The sequence below is a fragment of the Mustelus asterias genome, chromosome 29 (assembly GCF_964213995.1).
Source record: "Mustelus asterias chromosome 29, sMusAst1.hap1.1, whole genome shotgun sequence".
In the NCBI taxonomy this organism is placed as follows: domain Eukaryota; kingdom Metazoa; phylum Chordata; class Chondrichthyes; order Carcharhiniformes; family Triakidae; genus Mustelus; species Mustelus asterias.
In genome coordinates this window covers 24,591,738-24,612,314 of record NC_135829.1, presented here as the reverse complement: position 1 = coordinate 24,612,314, position 20,577 = coordinate 24,591,738, and the positions used below count along the sequence as shown (strand labels likewise).

At 45.5% G+C, this 20,577-nt stretch overlaps 2 protein-coding genes across 2 annotated transcripts in view; both read right to left on the bottom strand.

Moving 5' to 3' along the window:
- LOC144480589 (serine beta-lactamase-like protein LACTB, mitochondrial) overlaps positions 1-17,545 on the bottom strand; it is a 102,819-nt gene extending 85,274 nt beyond the window's left edge. Inside the window, 1 exon segment of the mRNA XM_078200217.1 lies at positions 17,098-17,545. Within this exon segment, the coding sequence (XP_078056343.1) occupies positions 17,098-17,415 (318 nt within the window). The 5' untranslated portion in view covers positions 17,416-17,545.
- Positions 1,891-3,596, bottom strand: LOC144480466 (vimentin-like). Its single transcript, XM_078199917.1, has one exon. The coding sequence runs from the start codon at positions 3,566-3,568 to the stop codon at positions 2,534-2,536; it is 1,035 nt and encodes a 344-aa protein (XP_078056043.1). The 5' UTR covers positions 3,569-3,596; the 3' UTR covers positions 1,891-2,533.
- Positions 17,546-20,577: the final 3,032 nt, after the last annotated feature.

Genomic DNA, 20,577 nt, shown 5'->3' with positions numbered 1-20,577 from the left:
TCTCTGTCTTAAACACACTCAATGACTTGGCCTCCACAGCCTTCTGTGGCAATGAATTCCACAGATTCACCACCCTCTGGCTGAAGAAATTCCTCCTCATCTCAGTTCTAAAGTGTCTTCCCTTTACTCTGAGGCTGTGCCCCTCGGATCCTAGTCTCTCCTACTAATGGAAACATCTTCCCCATGTCCACTCTATCCAGGCCTTTCAGTATTCTGTGAGTTTCAGTGATATCCCCCCTCATCCTTCAAAATTCCTCAAATGCTCCTCATACGTCAAGCTTTTCATTCCCATAATCATTCTCATGAACTTTTAAGGTGCGTCTGGACAAATACATGAATAGGATGGGAATAGAGGGATATGGTCCCCGGAAGGGTAGGGGGTTTTAGTTAAGTCAGGCAGCATGGTCGGTGCAGGGTTGGAGGGCCGAAGGGCCAGTTCCTGTGCTGTAATTTTCTTTGTTCTTTAACCTCCTATGGACCCTCTCCAAGGCTAGCATCATTCTTCCTTAGATATGGGGCCCAAAATTGCTCAGGCGTATTGAGCTATAAAGTATAGAAATTATTTTTTTCAATATTTGAAATAAATTTAATATTCTTTCAATTTATCTCTACCACTTTCAGAACTTGATGACCCGTCTTTACCATGTGGTTTAAAACTTTCACCTTTCCTCAGCTTACCCTTTTTCCATTGATTAATTTTATTGTGTCATGGATGAAATTAAATGAGTCTTTATTAAAAAGCTATTTGCAGCTTCTGTTAGTAAGTGTCAAAGAGCTCTCCAACAATTCTCTTCTTAATCACTACTCTTAGCTTTCTATCATCAGAACCAGAGCAAAACTGGCAACACTGCAACTTACACAATAAAAATAAAAAGTTGCATGCAAAGTATGAAATGTGAATGAAAGGAAAACAGTGTATCTAAAACTCAAAGATTTGATTACACCCCACTTCCTACCACCACACAAATTTCACCTTCTATTTCAAACACCAGTTTAACAACTTTAGTTCATGGGTTTTTTTAGTGATTCTATCTGAACACTACATAGTTTCAAGTTGTATCTGTTGGAGTCAAATGAACACTACTGGATAAAGGAAGTCCAAAGAAAGCCCAAGCACATGTTTCCCGTGCTTAAATTGGTGGGGACCTTTAGAAATATCGGGCTGAAGCCTTTTAAGATTTATTGGTTTACAGGAAAAAAAGACTAAACCTTAAGGCCTTTAATTTATTTGGTGGCATTTTATAAATCTCTGTGCTTTCACCTACATGATTTTCTACAACCTTAGAGCTTGCTGTAGAGATAAACAGAAGTTTCGCCACTCACACAAATACTGTATCTGTACAAAAATACAGCCCTGCAGGACTGGTACAATGAGGTAGGTAGCAGAGACATTTCCAAGGTTTTACTAAGACAAATGGCAGAGTGATTGAGTGGTAATATTCCAGTCTGAGTCAGAAAGTTTGGATTGAGTTTGGATCACACTCCAGATAGCCCTGATGAACACCAGCTAAGAAGCCTGGGTTGACAATCAGTGGGATACTTGTATGGATGGGTGTTCCTCCTACTTCTATCATGAAGAATAGGTTGGATTCCTTAGCCTTGGTTGAACCCACCTAGCAGAAGGGCTCTGAAGATTAAATCTGCAAGGCAATGTGAACTTCTCTTCCCTGATAAGTGACTCAAGAGTCTCCTCTTCGAAACAGAAGCCATACTCTGCTTAAGGGGCAAGTTCTAACAGACGCACTAATGTGGAATCTGGAAAAGGAAGATTTTCTTAAAATACCCCAATACATAGTTTTGCTCATTGTGTGGATTTAAACTGATGTCAAACATTTTTTACATAGTGACACATTTTGGAACTTAGCACAAAGATATCACTCAATATCGTTTACGATGTGGTTTAATGAGGAAAATAGGACTAAAGGTAACATCTGTTACACATATTTAATGATCAAACGTTACTTTTTCCACACTGCCTTGAATGAAAAAGATACCTGATAACCTAAAATGGTATCATTATGTATTTGCAAACCATTACATTATAGACCTCTCTCTGATTGTCAAAAAAATGTGCATGCCAAATACTCTCAGAAAAAAAACCTGAATAAATTACACCAACTAACTTGATGACATGACAACCAGGAAAGCTATTTGAAACTTGTGAGCTAAGAATCTGACTATATAAAACCGTGACCAATAGGTTCATCTCTCCAGTTTGAATTCTGACTGTTTTGAACGAAAACAAAGTCTGTTCCATGCAGACATTCTAAGAATCTTTTGTACCATAAAATGGGGTCATCTCACTGCACCTTTACTGAGGAGAAATGACTAAAAGCAAAAGCTTCTGGTGAATTTTCGAAAAATAATTAGCACATCAAATTGCTGTGCCTGACAACAGATTTGGCAATGAGGGATAAAACATTCAGCTTGCTGTCGTCTAATTGAAGGGTGTTTTAAGTATTTGTCTATAAAGTTCAAAATAAATTCAGTGTACAAAAGCATGCTCCATATGTTGTAACTGTCCTTAAGTGCACTAACACCACATCTTGTTCATGTCATCCGCGGCTTTGGGAGGGGGAGCGGTAATGCAAGCTGGAGCGTTATAGTCCCTGGATTTCTTCTCCACTTGGTTCAGGAGGCTCTTGTACCCGGACAGCTCCTGTTCCAGGCCGGTCTTCACCCCCAGCAGAGTCTGGAAGTCGGCTGTCTGCGCCTCAATCTTCTTCTCCAGCGACTTGTTGTACTCCTTGATGCGGGAGATCTCCCGCTCCTTCTCCTGGAGGTGGTTCTTGTGCATCTCGTCCCGCAGCCGCAGGTCCGTCACTGCGCTGCGGTAGCCCTCGGTCTCCCTCTTGATCTTCTGCAGGGGCACGCTGTTCTCCTCGAACTTGTGGCGGTAGCGCTGCAGCTCCTCCTTGTTGCGGCGGGCCATCTGGTCGTACTCCTGGCGCATGTTGCGGAGCGCCTGCTCCAGGTCCAGGGTGCTGCTCTCCGCCTGGTCCAGGTTCTGCAGGTTGTCCACCTTCTGCTGCCAGTAGATGCGCTCCTGGTCCCGCACCAGCTTGAGCTGGGCCAGCTGGGCCTCCAGCAGCTTGAACTGGCACTGCAGCTTCTCCAGGCCCGCCATCGCGTCCTCGTACCTCTTCTTCAGGTCCTGGAATTCGCGCTCAAACTCCCGCTTCATCTGGCACTCCCTCTCCAGCCGCAACTTGAGCTTGTCCTTCTCCAGCTTCAGCAGCACCAGCTCATTCTGCATCTCATCCACCCGCGCCTGGAAATCCTGGTAATCCTTCTGGTAGGCTTTCTCCACCGCGATGAACTCGTCTTTCTCCAGCTTCTTGAGCTCTGCCAGCAGCTCCTTGTTCTTGCGCTGCAGGTTCAGCACCGTGTTGTTGATGTATTTGGCGAAGCGCTCATTCAGCTCTTTAATCTGCTCCTTGCCCTCCTGCATCCCCTCCTGAAGGTCCTTCTCGGCGGCATCGCAGGTCGCCACCTCAGTCTGCCGCTCCTGGCACTGGTTCGTCGACGGCGCCGGCACGGGCGACGCGGTCCGAGAGCAAGAAAACATCCTGCTGCGTCCGGGGGCTCGAACCCACTGAGCCCGCGGCCGTTACACCGGACAGCCGTTAGAGTGAGCCCCGCCCCCCCTGGATACACACCGCGTCCCCTGGATACAAGCCCCGCCCCCTGGATACACGTCACGTCCCGCCCCCGGAGTCAAACCCACTGAGCCCGCAGCCGTTACACCAGCCGTTAGTGAGCCCCGCCCCCTGGATACAGGCCCCGCCCCTTGGATACAGGCCCCCGGCTCACACCCACTGAGCCCGCAGCCGTTACACCAGCCGTTGGAGTGAGCCCCGCCCCCTAGATACACGCCCCGCCCTCGAGGTGCACGCCCCGCCCCCTGGATACAGGCTCCCCCCGGCTCGCACCCACTGAGCCCGATACACCGGACAGCCGTTGGAGTCCCCACCCCCGGGATACAGACCGCGCCCCTGGATACTAGCCCCGCCCCCTGGACTCAAACCCGCTGAGCACGCGGCCGTCACAAAGGAGTCGTTAAAGTGAGCCCCGCCCCCTAGATACAGACCGCGCCCCTTGGATACTAGCCCCGCCCCCTGGACTCAAACCCGCTGAGCACACGGCCGTCACACTGGACAGTCGTTAAAGTGAGCCCCGCCCATTGGAGACAGGCCGCGTCCCCTGGATACAAGCCCTGCCCCTTGGATACCAGCCCCGCCTCCCGAACTCAAACCCACTGAGCCCGCGACCGTTACACCGGACAGCCGTTCGTGAGCCGAGCCCATTGGAGACGGGTCCCACCCCCTGGATATAGACCCCGCCCCCCGCATACCGGTCCCGGCCCCAAACCGACTTAGCCCGCGAGCGTCACGCCGGACAGCCGCTGGAGTGAGCCCCGCCCATTGCAGACAGGCCTCGCCCTCCGGCTACAAATCCTTCTGAGCCACTGAGCCCGCAGCCTTTCCAACGGACAACCGTTAGACTGACCCCGCTTCCACGCATCAAACCCCGCCCACTACAATCAAAGGCGGTTCCTGCTCACCTCTCATCTTTGCAGGAGTGCCAACAATACTATTCTGGGGTTTCCACAACTCTTCTGACAGATTCTTTTGATCACTGGCCCTCTGGCACAGCTAAGGGAATTAGATGAGGATTTGAAACATGAAATTTCCCAGGAATTCTGATACAGAATCAGTTAAATCCCCACTGACCAATGGCTAGATCAACATCAACGTCTACATCAACAGGGACAAAGTAGAAATGATTGAAAGCTTCAAGTTTTTAGGTGTCCACATCACCAACAACCTGTCCTGGTCCCCCCATGCCGACACTATAGTTAAGAAAGCCCATCAATGCCTCCACTTTCTCAGACGACTAAGGAAATTTGGCATGTCAGCTACGACTCTCATCAACTTTTACAGATGCAGAATTCTTTCTGGTTGTATCACAGCTTGGGATAGCTCTTGCTCTGCCCAAGACCGCAAGAAACTACAAAGCGTCATGAACGAAGCCCAGTCCATCACTCAAACCAGCCTCCCATCCATTGACTCTATCTACATTTCCCGCTGCCTCAGCAAAGCAGCCAGCATAATCAAGGACTCCACGCACCCCGGACATTCTCTCTTCCACCTTCTTCCATCGGGAAAAAGATATAAAAGTCTGAGGTCACGTACCAACCGATTCAAGAACAGCTTCTTCCCCACTGACTTTTGAATGGACTTCCCTCACATTAAGTTGATTTTTCTCCACACCCTAGCTATGACTGTAACACTACATTCTGCACTCTCTCGTTTCCTTCTCCATGAACGGTATGCTTTGTTTGAATAGCGTACAAGAAACAATACTTTTCACTGTATACTAATACATGTGACAATAATAAATCAAATCAAAATCAAATCAGAATAATTACAATCTCTCAGCTAACCCTATCCTACACATCCTGCTTGTTACAGATATCAAGGTAGAAAGAAGAGCTTTGCGATTTCCTCAAAATTCCTCTTGGTCTGTTATTTCTTTTAATAACCTGGCATAATCTCCTCAAGTCCAAAGGCATTTGGTAGCGGGATGTCAGAGACACGGTAGACAAGGTCACCTCCTCAACAGAGGTAAGATTATTCCCTTTTAACTACCTTCAGACAATTTATACTTCACTATAGGCTGCACCCTCTATTCTGCTACCCCTGGCTAATCAAACATTTCTTCCAAAACTCCTCCATGTTGGGGGTTCCCGTTGGAATGAACTCTCCATAAGTCCAGCTTCATCTTCTCTGTTATGTTTCAAAATATAAATGTATTTTTTACATTCCTTTAATTTATGGCTCTACCACACGAGAAAGCCAGAATTGGTGTAAACTGTATATTGCCAGATCCTAGCTTTTGATCTAGTAACACCCCAGGATAAAAGCCATAGAGTTGTATAATGCAGAAAAGGCCCTTTGGCCCATCATGGCTGCACAAACAATAACCACCACCAAAGTTGCACTAATCCCATTTTCCAGCACTTGTCCCATATCCTTGAATGTTATATTTCAAGTGCTCATCCAAATACCTTTTAAAGGTTGTAAGGTTTCCTGCCTCCACTACCTTCCCAGGCAGTGCATTCCTGATTCTCACCACATTTTTGAGTGCTTTTTGTTTTCTCAAAGAATGACTGAATCTCCTGCCCCTCACCCAAAACCTATGCCCCCTCGTGATTGACCCCTCAACCAAGGGGAACAGCTGCTTCCTATTCACCCCTCAAGAGAACAAAGAACAAATTATAGTACAGGAACAGGCCCTTCGACCCTCCAAGCCGGCACTGACCATGCTGCCTGACTGAACTAAAACCCCCTATCCTTCTGGGGACCATATCCCTCTATTCCCATCCTATCCGTGTGTTTGTCAAGATGCCCCTTAAAAGTCACTATCGTATCTGCTTCCACTACCTCCCTCCGCAGCGAGTTCCAGGCACCCACTACCCTCTGTGTAAAAACAATTGCCTCGAGCATCTCCTTTAAACCTTGCCCCTCGCACCTTAAACCTATGCTCCCTAGTAATTGACTCTTCCACCCTGGGAAAAAGCTTCTGACTATCCACTCTGTTCATGCCCCTCATAATCTTGTAGACTTCTATCAGGTCGCCCCTCAATCTCTGTCGTTCCAGTGAGAATAAACCAAGTTTCTCCAAACTCTCCTCATAGCAAACACCCTCCATACCAGGCAACATCCTGATAAATCTTTTCTGTACCCTCTCCAAAGCCTCCACATCCTTCTGATAATGTGGCGACCAGAATTGAACACTAATTCAAGTGCGGCCTATCTAAGGTTCCATAAAGCTGCAACATGACTTGCCAATTTTTAAACTCAATGCCCTGGCCGATGAAGGCAAGCATGCCATATGCCTTCTTGACTACCTTCTCCACCTGCGTTGCCACTTTCAGTGATCTGTGTACCTGTACACCCAGATCCCTCTGCCTATCAATACTCTTAAGGGTTCTGCCATTTACTGTACATTTCCCATCTGTATTAGACCTCCCAAAATGTAATCTTATATCCCTTATTCATGTCCCCCCTCAGCCTTCTCTGCTCTAGAGAAAACAATCCAAGCCTATCCAGTCCCTTCTTGTAATTTAAATGTTCCATCCCAGGCAACATCCTGGTGAAGCTCCTTTGTACCCCCTCTAGTGCAATCACATCCTTCCTGTAGTCAGGTGACCAAAACGGCACAGTACTCCAGCTGTGATCTAACCAAAGTTTTCTATAGCTCCCACATAAACCTCCTTGCTCTTATACTCTATAGTTCAAAGGAGCAAAAATGAGCAAAGGTTGCAGAAGAATGAAACCTTAATCAATGTGACAGGACATTAACCAAGACACGATGCCTTTAGCAAAATATGTTTGATGGCCTAAGGGCAATAAAGTTAACCTCAGCAACAATAGGATAATGGAAGTTTGTACTTTCTAAAACACCATTTCAAGGCAAGATGCCATGAACAGCTTTGGACCAGCAATGCTCATAATACTAAAGTTTTAAAACTTAAAGTTTACTTATTAATCACAAGTAGGCTTACATTAACACTGCAATGAAGTTGCTGTGAAATACTTTGAGAACAGTATGCACTGTACTGTAAATTTACAAGTAAAATAAAAGTGGACTGTGACTGCTTCTACAAGTATAAAAAAGATTGGTGAAGGCAAATGTAGTTTTCTAGATTTATCAGCTTTCAGTCGCAATAATTTCTCCAGCATTATTTTTCCAGCGGCCCAACCATGGCTTACAAAAGAAATTAAGGATAGTATTAGATCCAAAGAGGAGTCATAAAGTTGCTCGAAAAGTAGCAAGCCTGAGGATTGGGAGAAGTTCAGTATGCAGCAAAGGAGGACAAAAAGATTAAGAGGAGAAAAATAGAGTGAGAGCAAACTTCCAAGTAACATTAAAGTGGTACACAAAAAGACAAACATCAGTGAAGACAAATACAGGTCCTTTACTGTCCTAAACAGGAGAATTTATAATAAGAGAACAAGGAAATGGCAGAGCAATTAAACAGCTACTTTAGTACTGTCTTCATGGAGGAAGACTTCCCAGAATAACTTCCCAGAAATGCTAGGGAATCAAGGAATAGAAGGAAATTAGTATTGCTATCTGGAGAAATTAATGGGACAGAGAGCCAGTAATTCTCCAGGGCCTGATAATTTACCGCAGGGTACTAATTTACATCCCAGAGTGGCCATGAAAATAGTGGATGCATTGGTTGTCATCTTCCAAAATTCTGTAGATTCTGGAACAGTCCTGGCAGATTGGAGAGTGGCAAATGTAACCCCAGCAAGCAGTTTGGCAAATTGTATGTCGGTCTTCAATGCAAGAGGACTCGAGCACAGGAGCAAAGGTGTCTTACTGTAGCTGTACGGGGCATTGGTGAGAACACAGCTGGAGTATTGTGTGCAGTTCTGCTCTCCTTATCTAAGAAAGGAGATACTTGCTAAAGAAGGAGCACAGCAAAGGTTCACCAGACTGATTCCTGGGATGACAGGATTGTTGTAAGAGGAGAGGTCGGGTTGCGGGGTCTGTATTCACTGGGATTTAGAAGAATTGAAACCAATAAATTTCTGACAGGGCCAGACAGACTGGATGCAGGAATGTTGTTTCCGTTAGCGGATGGGGGAGTCTGGAACAAGGGGTCACAGTCTCAGGATACAGGGTTGGCCATTTTGGACTGAGATGAGGAGAAATCTCTTCATACAGAGGGTGGTGAACCTGTGGAATTCTCTACCACAGAAAGCTTTGGAGGCCAAGTCACAACGTATTTAAGGAGGAAATGGTTAGATTTCTCGACTATAAAGGTGTCAAGGGGTATGGGGAGGGAACAGGAGTATGGTGTTGAGATAGAGGATCAGCCATGATTATATTGAATGGTGGAACAGCCTTGAATGGCCGAATGACCTATCCTGCTCCTATTTTCTATAAGGTTGATTTATTACTGTTTCTAGCTTTTTGACCATAATGGAAACCATCTACTAGGTTTCCAGAGGCCATTCAATTACATAATATTACAGCTAAGAGGACTACAGAGGAGTCACTTGAATTTTTTTTTTACCAGAAACAGAAATCCAGCCATAGAACAATACAGCACGGAAACAGGCCCCTCGTCCCAGCCGGTCCATGCCAATCATGATGGCCTCCGAGCTAGTCCCAATTGCCCGCATTTGGCCCATACCCCATTAATCCTTTCCCATCCATTTACTTATCCAAATGCTTTTTAATTGTTCCAATTGAACCTGCCTCAACCACTTTCTCTGGCACCTCATTCCATATGCCTCACAAACCTTATTAAGTTCTTTGAGAAGGTGACCAAAGAGGTGGATGAGGGTAAAGCAGTTGATGTGGTGTATATGGATTTCAGCAAAGCGTTTGATAAGGTTCCCCATGGTAAGCTTTTGCAGAAAATACGAACACATGGGATTGAGGGTGATTTAGTGGTTTGGATCAGGAATTGGCTAGCTGTAAGAAAACAAAGGGTGGTGGTTGATGGGAAATATTCCTCCTGGAGTTCAGTTCCTAGTGGTGTACCGCAAGGATCTGTTTTGGGGCCACTGCTGTTTGTCATTTTTATTAATGACCTGGATGAGGGCGTGGAAGGATGGATTATTAAATTTGCGGATGACACAAGTCGGTGGAGTTGTAGACAGTGCGGAGGGAAGTGGCAGGTTACAGAGGGACATAGATAAGCTGCAGAGCTGGGCTGAGAAGTGGCAAATGGAGTTTAATGCGGAAAAGTGTGAGGTGATTCACTTTGGAAGGCGTAACAGGAATACAGAGTACTGGGCTAATGGTAAGATACTTGGTCGTGTGGATGAACAGAGGGATCTGGGTGTCCATGTGCATAGATCCCTGAAAGTTGGCACCCAGGTTGATAGGGTTGTTAAGAAGGCGTACGGTGTGTTAGCTTTTATTGGTAGAGGGATTGAGTTTCGGAGCCAGGAGGTCATGCTGCAACTGTACAAAACTCTGGTGCGGCCGCATTTGGAGTATTGCGTACAGTTCTGGTCGCCGTATTACAGGAAAGATGTGGAAGTGTTGGAAAGGGTGCAGAGGAGATTTACCAGGATGTTGCCTGGTATGGTGGGAAAATTGTATGAGGAAAGGCTGAGCGGCTTGAGGCTGTTTTCGTTAGAGAGAAGAAGGTTAAGAGGTGACGTAATAGAGGCATACAAGATGATCAGAGGATTAGATAGGGTGGATAGTGAGAGCCTTTTTCCTCGGATGGTGATGGCTAGCATAGCTTTAAATTGAGGGGTGAGAGATATAGGACAGATGTTAGAGGTAGGTTCTTTACTCAGAGAGTAGTAAGGGCGTGGAATGCCCTGCCTGCAGCAGTAGTGGACTCGTCAACATTAAGAGCATTCAAATGGTTATTGGATAAACATATGGATGATATTGGAATAGTGTAGATTAGAGGGGCTTTAGATTGGTTCCACTGGTCGGCGCAACATCGAGGGCCGAAGGGCCTGTACTGCGCTGTAATGTTCTATGTTCTATGTTCTATATATACACCACCCACTGCATGAAGAAGTTGCCCCTCGGGTCCCTTTTGAATCTTTCCCCTCTCACCTTAAACCTATGACCTCTAGTTTTCAATTTTCCTACCCTGGGACAAAGACTATGTGCATTCATTCTATCGATGCCCCTCATGATTTTATGCACCTCAATAAGGTTACCCCTCATTCTCCTATGTTCCAAGGAATAAAGCCCTAGCCTGGCCAACCGCTCCCTATAAGTCCTGGCAACATTCTCGTAAATCTTCTCTGCACTCTTTCCAATTTATCAATGTCTTTCCTATAACAGGGTGACCTAACCTATACACAATACTCCAAATGTTATCTCACAGTGACTTATACAACTGTAACAGTCAGATCAGAGATCCAATTTTACATTGAAGTTATTCAGGGAAGTTATGGAAAGCTTAAGAGTAAAGCAATTTAAATCAACTGCATCGCATCCAGAATTGCAAGGAGTGCTAGAATGCTGGCATCAAACTTTAAAGACCATGTTGACGACCTATAGTCAGAATTATCCAGAGGATCGAGATAAAGGAATTCCATTTGTACTTTCTGCAATTAAGGATGTATCTAATTAATCAATTAAATTCAGACCATTCTAATTAATTTTTGGTCATGAGGTAAGAGGACCACTTAAATTGATCAGGGAGGAATTGGTGAGTCAGCGTTCTGAGACTACATTGTTGGAATATATGTCAAACTTTAGGGAGAGATTAACAAGGCCTGGTGAGTTGGCTAGACAACATTTAAAAGAGGCACAGCATGTGATGAAAAAAGAGATCAAAAATTAAAGTTTTGTTAGTGAGGAGAATGTATGAGCACAATTATCATGGTAGGTGAGCCATTGAAGCAAGCTTTAGCCAGCCTTATCAATTAAGCGAGGTGAATTATTAGATAAGAATGCCCGATAGAAGGAAAACTCTCAAATGGTATTTTGATAGGAAAGGAAAGCAGAAGTATGATGTGCTGGTTGTTACCACTCAGAGTTAAGAAACAAATCTAGATGATTCTGAATTTGACCCTCCTCAAATCAGATTGGACAATGAAGAAGTAGTCAGAAATTAGGATAAATTACTAAGTTAACTTCCGGAGGAATATCAAAATGACCTGAAAGAATTATTACAATCACATAGAGCTATATGTAGGAACAAAGTGGGAAGTACCAAAGTAATTGTCCATGATGTTATTTCAATTAAGCAACATTATATAGACTCAACTCACTAAAGTTGGCACAGTTTCAAAAGGAGATTGAAAGCATATTTAAGAATGATGTCATTGAAGTGAGTTGCAGCGATTGGAACTCACCTATAGTGATGGTACCAAAGCAGATGGTACATAACAATTATGTGTGGACTATAGAAAAGTCAATGTGGTTTCAAAGTCAAATTCATATCCTATTTCTCAATTGGAAGACTATGGAAAAGGTGGGACAAGCAAGTTTTATTATCAAATTGAATTTTCTTAAAGGATACTGGCAAGTACCTTTATCAGAAAGGACGCAGGAGGTTTCGGCTTTTGTGACACCAAATGGTCTGCACCGACAACAATCTCACCCAGACCCTATCCCCGTAACCCCACCTATTTACCCGACCAGTTCCCGTTGACACGAAGGAGCAGTTCAGCATAGTCAATCAACCTAACCTGTACATCTTTGGACTGAGAGGGGAAACTGGAGCACCCAGAGCAGACACGGGGAGAATGTGCAAACTCCACACAGACAGTGACCCGAGGCTGGAATTGAACCCGGGTCCCTGGCGCTGTGAGGCAGCAGTGCCATCCGCTTGGAATGAAGAATGCACTAGTAACATTCCAAAAGCTAACTAACAAGGTCATTTCTGGACTAAATAACTGTGCAGTTGTAGACAATCTGGTGGTTTTCAGTCAGATGTGGAAGGCACATTTAGGACATTTAAAGCAATTGTTCGCTCGACTACAAGAGGTGGGCTTGGTGGTAAACTTGGCTAAGAGTGAATTTGCAAAAGCCCAAGTTACGTTCTTAGACCATACAATTGGACATGGACAAATAGCCCCACAAACTGCGAAAACAAAAGTTATTGGAACATTCTCAATGTGGAGAGAAGTGCTGAGATTCTTGGGCATGAATGGTTCCAACAGGACTTTCATGCCAAATTTTAGCAGTGAGGTTGCTCCACTGACTGAGCTGCTGAAAAGTTTCAGTGGACATCTGAATGTCAGAAGATATTTGACAATCTGAAAACTGTGTTAACCACCGCACCAGTTTTGGTGACACCAAATTATGCAAAGCAATTCAAGATGGCCATTGATGCTAGTGATGTGGGCGATGACAAAGGGATAGAAAGACCTATTGGTTACTTTTCCAGAAAATTAAATATTCATCAAAGTAAATATTCAACTATCAAGAAGGAGACATTAGGCCGGATTTTGCAGCCTCGCTCGTCCCAAAACCATAATATCCCGTCCGAGGTCAAAGGACCTTGCCAGGCTCCACCCCTCGCCCGCTCCAATTCCTGTGGCGGGCACGCCCGTGAAATTCCGGCCTTTGAGTTTGGCTTTGGCATTGCAACATTTTAACACTCATGTTGCCAGCAATTCATCAGACACAATTGTTTACACTTACCATAATCCATTGAGGTTTCTGGAGAAGTTTAGAGATTAAAGTGCAAGATTGTTCAGATTGAGTTGATCATTATTTAATTTGAAGATTATACACGTGGCAGGAAGAGAGAACATGATTGCAGATGGTTTATCATGACTTTGATGCAACAGGATGAAATGCTCAACATTGGAAAGGAAAGACTGAACTGGACTATATTACTGTTAAATATGCATGCTTGGAAGTAATAAGGTATAATATATCTTATAGAGTGAAAAATAGAGGCTTTCGAAAAATGAAGCCATCTTTTCATATTATTGGTTCATTTTTTAAAGTTTATTTATTAGTGTCACAAGGAGACTTACATTAACATTGCAATGAAGTTACTGTGAAAACCCCCCAGTCGCCACATTCCGGCACCTGTTCGGGTACACGGAGGGAGAATTTAGTATGGCCAATGCACCTAACCAGCACGTCTTTTGGACTGTGGGAGGAAACCTACGCAGGCACAGGGAGAACGTGCAAACTCCACACAGTGATCCAAGCTGCAAATCGAAACCAGGTCCCTGGCGCTGTGAGGCAACAGTGCTAACCACTGCCAATTAAGGGGGAAGGTGTGATGATACTGGGCTATTGATATATTTTATGTTTCTGTAAAATGTTTAAAGTTCAGTTTTTCTATAGGTAGTCGGTATGTCTGGGCGGAACACAACTCAGATGCTGGGAAAACATTATCATTATTCATTTTAGCCATGTAGTGTTTACTTAGGAGAAGATGATGGACACTTGTTTACAAAAGATTTCCCCTTTTTTCGATTAAAGGAATGGAAGGTGGGTTTAGGTATACAGGGGCATGTGCTCATTTAGTTAATGGGAGGAGCTAGACATGTATCAGAGAGAGGGAAACAGCTTTCATAGAACCATAGAAAATTACAGCTCAGAAACAGGCCTTTTGGCCCTTCTTGTCTGTGCCGAACCATTTTTTGCCTAGTCCCACTGACCTGCACTTGGACCATATCCCTCCACACCTCTCTCATTTCAGTTCAGTTTGTGGCTCGGATTGTTTAAAGTCAGAAGTTGCACGGTGGCACAGTGGTTAACACTCCTATCTCACAGTGCCAAGGACCCAGGTTTGATTCCAGCCTTGGGTCACTGTCTGTGTGGAGTTTGCACATTCTCCCTGTGTCTGCGAGGGTTTCCTCCAGGTGCTCCAGTTTCTTCCCACGGTCCAAAGATGTGTTGGTTAGTTGGATTAGCCATCGGAAATTAGCCATAGGGAATTAGATCCCTAATTTGTCAGTGAAATTACTCCTGGAGTGAAGCATCCTATCCTCAAATTTATGCCAAAGTATAAAAATTGTTGAGGCCGAGTCTAATTTCAGATCCTGGACCATAACATTCTATGTAAGAAGTCTCTCAACACCACGTTAAAGTCCAACAGGTTTATCTCGAATCACAAAGTGAATGAACCACCTGATGAAGGAGCAGCACTCTGAAAGCTCATGATTCCAAATAAACCTGTTGGGACTTTAAACTGGTCTTGTGAGACATCTTACTGTGCCCACCCCAGTCCAACGCCGGCATCTCCACATCATAACATTCTATATAAGCAAATTATAAATCTGGAAAATGTTTTACTTTGGAAAGTTTTGCTGGAATGCTGATAATTGCAAAAGAATCATGCAATTAAATCTGGCCAAATTTACAGAACAAAGAAAAGTATAGTACAGGAACAGACCCTTTGGCCCTCCAAACCTGTGCCGATCGTGATGCCCAAGCTAAAAAAAACCTTCAGTCCTTACTGTATCCCTCTATTTCCTCCCTATTCATGTACCCATCCAGATGCCTCTTAAATGTTGCTAATGTGCCTGCTTCCACCATCTCCTCTGCAACGCGTCACAGGCACCCACCATTCTCTGTGAAAAACTTCCCCCGCACATCTCCCTTAAACTTTCCCCCTCTCACCTTGAACCTGTGCCTCCTTGTAATTGACACTTCCACCCTTGGAAAAAACCTCTGAGTATCCACCCTGTCTATGCCTCTCATAATTTTGTCGACCTCTATCTGGTCTCCATCAGCCTCCATATTTCCAGTGAAAACAATCCTAGTTTATTCAGCCTCTCCTCATAGTCAACACTCTTGAGACAGGCAACATCATGGTGAATGTTCTTTGCACTCCCTCCAAAGATTTCATGTCCTTCTGGTATTGTGGCGACCAGGACAGCACACAATACTCCAAATGCGGCCTAAGCAAGGTTTTATATAGCTGCAACATGATTTGCCAACTCTTGTTTCAATGCCCTGGTCAATAATGGCAAGCATGCCATATGCCTTCTTAATCACCTCGGCTACCTGTGTTGCCACTTTTAGGGAACTGTGGACCTGCATGCCCAGATCCCTCTGTAGGTTAATGTTCCTAAGGGTTTTGCCATTTACAGTATAATTCACGCCTAAATTTGATCCTCCAAAATGCATCACCTCACATTAAACTCCGGATTAAACTCCATCTGCCATTTCTGTGCCCAAGTTTCCAATCTATCTATACTCTGTTGTATCCTCTGACAATCCCCGGCACTGTCAGCAACTATTAGGTGGAAGGATTGACCCAATGGTTGAGTTGGGTTACATTAAACTGGGTAAGGTTGGGTGTTGGATTGAGGATTGAATTGAATTAATTTGGATTGAGTTGTTAAGGGCTTGGTTGTATTGAGAGTTGGAGATACAGTTGTGGATTTGGCTGGATTGGGTTGAGAGTTGAGTTCTCGGGTTTGGGCTCGAGTTGAGTTGTCAGATCAGGTTGCCGGTCCCGGGATGGGATCAGGTCACCCGCTTGGGGTTGTGTTGTTGTATCATCGGGCTTGGAGTCGAGTTGAGTTGTCGGATCAGGTTGCCGGTCCCGGGATGGGATCGGGTCACCTGCTTGGGGTTGTGTTGTTGTATCATCGGGCCTGGGGTCGAGTCGTCGGGCTTGGGGTTTGGTTGTCGGGTTTGGGTTTGAGTTATTGGATTTGGAGTTGGGTTTGGGTTGTCAGACTTGGGGTTGGTTGTCGGATTTGGGATTTTGAGTTTTTTGGTTTGAGTGATCGAGGTTGAATGCTTTCGGTTGGGTTTGGGATGTTGCGTTTGAGTTGTTGGGTTTAGGGATTGAGCCACTGCTCACCTCAGTTCTCTGCAGGTTGTTCAGTTTGGGATGTTGAGTTGAGTTGATGAGTTTGAGGTTGGGTTTGAGTTCTCACATTAGGGGTTGGGTAGTTGGGTTGGGTTGATGAGTTTGGGGATTAGATTTGGGGTTGCGTGGTTGGGTTTCAGATGTTGAGTTTTTGGGTTGGGGGTTGAGTTTGGGCTGTTGGGTTTGGGGCTGAGTTATTAGAACATAGAACATAGAAAAACTACAGCACAAACAGGCCCTTCGGCCCACAAGTTGTGCCGAACACATCCCTACCTTCTAGACCTACCTATAACCCTCCATCCTATTAAGCTCCATGTACTCATCCAGGAGTCTCTTAAAAGACCCTATTGAGTTCGCCTCCACCACCACTGACGGCAGCCGATTCCACTCGCCCACCACCCTCTGTGTGAAAAACTTCCCCCTAACATTTCCCCTGTACCTACCCCCCAGCACCCTAAACCTGTGTCCTCTCGTAGCAGCCATTTCCACCCTGGGAAAAAGCCTCTGAGAGTCCACCCGATCTATGCCTCTCAACATCTTACACACCTCTATTAGGTCTCCTCTCATCCTACGTCTCTCCAAGGAGAAAAGACAGAGCTCCCTCAGCCTATCCTCAGGGAAGTTATTTCCATGACTTCAGTTTTATCAATTTTTATTTATTGGGTTTGGAGTTGAGTTTGGAGTTGAGTTTGGGCTGTTGGGTTTGGGGTTGAGTTTGGGCTGTTGGGTTTGGGGTTGAGTTTAGGATGTAGCGTTTGGGGGGGGGGGGGTGGTGTTGTGTGGTTTGAGTTGCTCACCTTGACTCTCTGCAGTAAGTCGCGCCCTCTCTTTTTCGCCGCTGCCAGTTCCTCGCTGCTTTCTCGTTGCTCCTCTTCCCTCTCCGACTGACATTCCGATTGCGGCACCCAGAGCCCTAGCCCCACAGTGAGAGTTAACCCGAGCCCGAGCCCGAGGCCCCGGCTCCAGGCCCAACCTGAGCCCGAGCTCCGGCTCCAGCCCCAGGTGGTCCTGGCCTTGCTGAGGATCCGGAGCGGTGCTGACTGCGAACGCCAAGCGGCCGCGCTGGTCCCCCAGGCGGGCAGCAGTTTGCAGAAGCGGCCGGGGCAGCGGAACATTGTCCGGCAAGACTCGGAGCCCAGTTCCCTAATGTCAGACAGCAGCTGCCAACCCTCCCGGACTGCCCGGGAGTCTCCAACACTAAACACCAGCACAACGCTCTGAACATAAAAACCCAGAGAAAAATTTATAGGTCAATCCCAACAACTCAACAAACGTTTCCTTTCGACACGTTATTTATAATAGGAAAAAATGATGTAACTGCAGACTCTAAAGCAGTCAATAGAGAACCTTTCTGCTTTGTATTTGGTGAGGGAACATGGTGAGCCAGAAGATAAAAGCAAATTACTGAGGATGCTGGAATCTGAAACCAAAAGAGAAAATGCTGGAAAATCTCAGCAGGTCTGGCAGCATCTGTAAGGAGAGAAAAGAGCTGAGTTTGGAGTCCAGATGACCCATGAGGATAGGTCGTATTTGGTGAGGGAACACGGTGACCCATGAGGATGGGTTGTATTTGGTGAGGGAACACGGTGAGCCATGAGGATGGGTTGTATTTGCTGAGGGAGCACAGTGAGCCATGAGGATGGGTTGTATTTGGTGAGGGAACATGGCGAGCCAATAGGATGGGTTGTATTTGGTGAAGGAACATGGTGAGCCAATAGGATGGGTTGTATTTGGTGAGGGAGCACAGTGAGCCATGAGGATGGGGCATGTTGGGCAACCCCTGGCAGAGGCTGGGCACAGGCAGGTGAAGATTGTGTACCTCTAGGAATTTGCCTAATATGGTTAGCAACCTTGACTGGGAGCAGGTGTTTCTAATGTGTCGGTGCAGACACGATGGGCCTACGGGCCTCTTCTGCGCTGTATGATTCTATGAAATATTTGATCAACGAGAAGCTGGTTTAACATATTTAGGATTTGATTGAACCACCCCCTCACAGCTTGCTCCCCTCTTCAACATATTGCTGGGGTATTGATTCCCAGAAATTGGCCATCCTTAGTCCTACCCAATTGGTATTGCTTAGATCCATTCTCCCACCTTTGTGCTTCTAAATTAGTCAGATGCTACCTTGTTTAAAATTCATAGAGAGGTTCCTGTGAACTGGCACTCGGTGGGAGAGAGATGTTGACTGAGGTGGTTTCCTCCCACAGTCCAAAGATAGAAACATAGAAGATGTGCAGGTTAGGTGCATTGGCCATGCTAAATTGCACCTTATTGTCAGGGGGACTTGCCGGGGTAAATGTATGGGGATAGGGGCTGGGTGGGATTGTGATCGTTGCAGACTCGATGGGCTAAATGGTCTCCTTCTGCACTGTAGAATTCTATGAACCTTGTGACACTAGAAGAAAGATTTGCATTTATATAGCACCTTTCACAATCTTAGGATGTTCCAAGGTGCTTTACAACCAATGAAATAGTCTTTAAGTGTAGTCACAGTGGAGGAACATGGCAGCACGAGGCTTCACAATGGCAATTATATAATCTGTTTTGCTTAATGACCAGATCATTAGTGATATTAATCAGGGGATGGGTGTCAGCCAGGACAGCAGGGAGAACTCCACAATAGTATCATGCGAGCTTTTCTGTCCACCTGAGAGGTCAGATGTGACCTTGATTTAATACGTCATGTGAAAGACAGCAACATCTCCAACAATGCGGTGCTCCCTCCGTACTGGATTGGAGTGTCAGTCTGAGTTATGTGTTTAATTTTCTGGAGTGAGACTTCAACCCATGATCATTTGGCTCAGAGGTAAAGACAGATGGAGAATGACCCCTTTAGGGTTCCCTTCCCCTCCCCTTCCCCACAACTCCTGCCCTCCACCCATGCATCTGCTGAGAGTGGTATATGCATTGTGGCAGCACCCTTACAAGGGATTTGTGCCACCCTGCCACCTGCCAACATTTTCTGCTGGGTTTCAGGAGACATGAATGTTCAAATATTGGGGCCTCATGCCATCATTTGAACCATGGTGCCATTTCATTCCTGGTCTCTGAGAGACTCTCAGGATGGGATTTTCCAGCCATGCTTACCTCAACACCGGAAAATCCCACCTGAGGTCAACAGACCTTTGCATGGTCTGCCCCCCCACCTGCCAAGATTCTCATGGTGGGCGGGATGGGAAAATTCCACCCTCAGTGTCAACCAGCCCTGGGAGACCTGCAGTAGATTATACCCAGGACCAGAAAGGTCCAGGTAAGTACTTAGAGTCATAGAGGACTGCAGCATGGAAACAGGCCCTTCGGCCCAACTTGTCCATGCCGTTCTTTTTTTAAAACCCCATAGCTACTCCCAATTGCCCGCATTTGGCCCATATCCCTCTCTACCCATCGTACCCATGTAACTATTTAAATGATTTTTAAAAGACAAAATTGTACCCACCTCTACTACTACCTCTGGCAGCTTGTTCCAGACACTCACCACCCTCTGTGTGAAAACATTGCCCCTCTGGGCACTTCTGTATCTCTCCCCTCTTACCTTAAACCTATGCCCTCTAGTTTTAGACTCCCCTACCTTTGGGAAAAGATATTGACTGTGTAGCTGATCTGTGCCCCTCATTATTTTATAGACCTCTATAAGAGCACCCCTCAGCCTCCTACGCTCCAGAGAAAAAAGTCCCAGTCTATCCAGCCTCTCCTTATAACTCAAACCATCAAGTCCTGGTAGCATCCTAGTAAATCTTTTCTGCACTCTTTCTAGTTTAATAATATCCTTTCTATAATAGGGTGACCAGAACTGCACACAATATTCCAAGTGTGGCCTTACCAATGTCTTGTACAATTTCAACAAGACATGCCAACTCCTGTATTCAATGTTCTGACCGATGAAACCAAACATGTCGAATGGCTTCTTCACCACTCTGTCCACCTGTGACTCCACTTTCAAGGAGCTATGAATATGTACCCCTCGATGTCTTTGTTCTGTAACTCTCCCCAACGCCCTACCATTAACTGAGTCAGTCCTGCCCTGGTTCAATCTACCAAAATGCATCACCTCACATTTGTCTAAATTAAACTCCATCTGCCATTCGTCAGCCCACTGGCCCAATTGATCAAGATCCCGTTGCAATTGGAGATAACTTTCTTCATTGTCCACTATACCACCAATCTTAGTGTCATCTGCAAACTTACTAACCATGCCTCCAGATTCTCATCCAAATCATTAATATAAATGACAAATAACAGTGGACCCAGCACTGATCCCTGAGGCACACCGCTGGTC

Bases quoted from the DNA above. Each gene is read 5' to 3' on its own strand.
- LOC144480466 (XM_078199917.1), bottom strand. From the start codon at position 3,568: ATGTTTTCTTGCTCTCGGACCGCGTCGCCCGTGCCGGCGCCGTCGACG.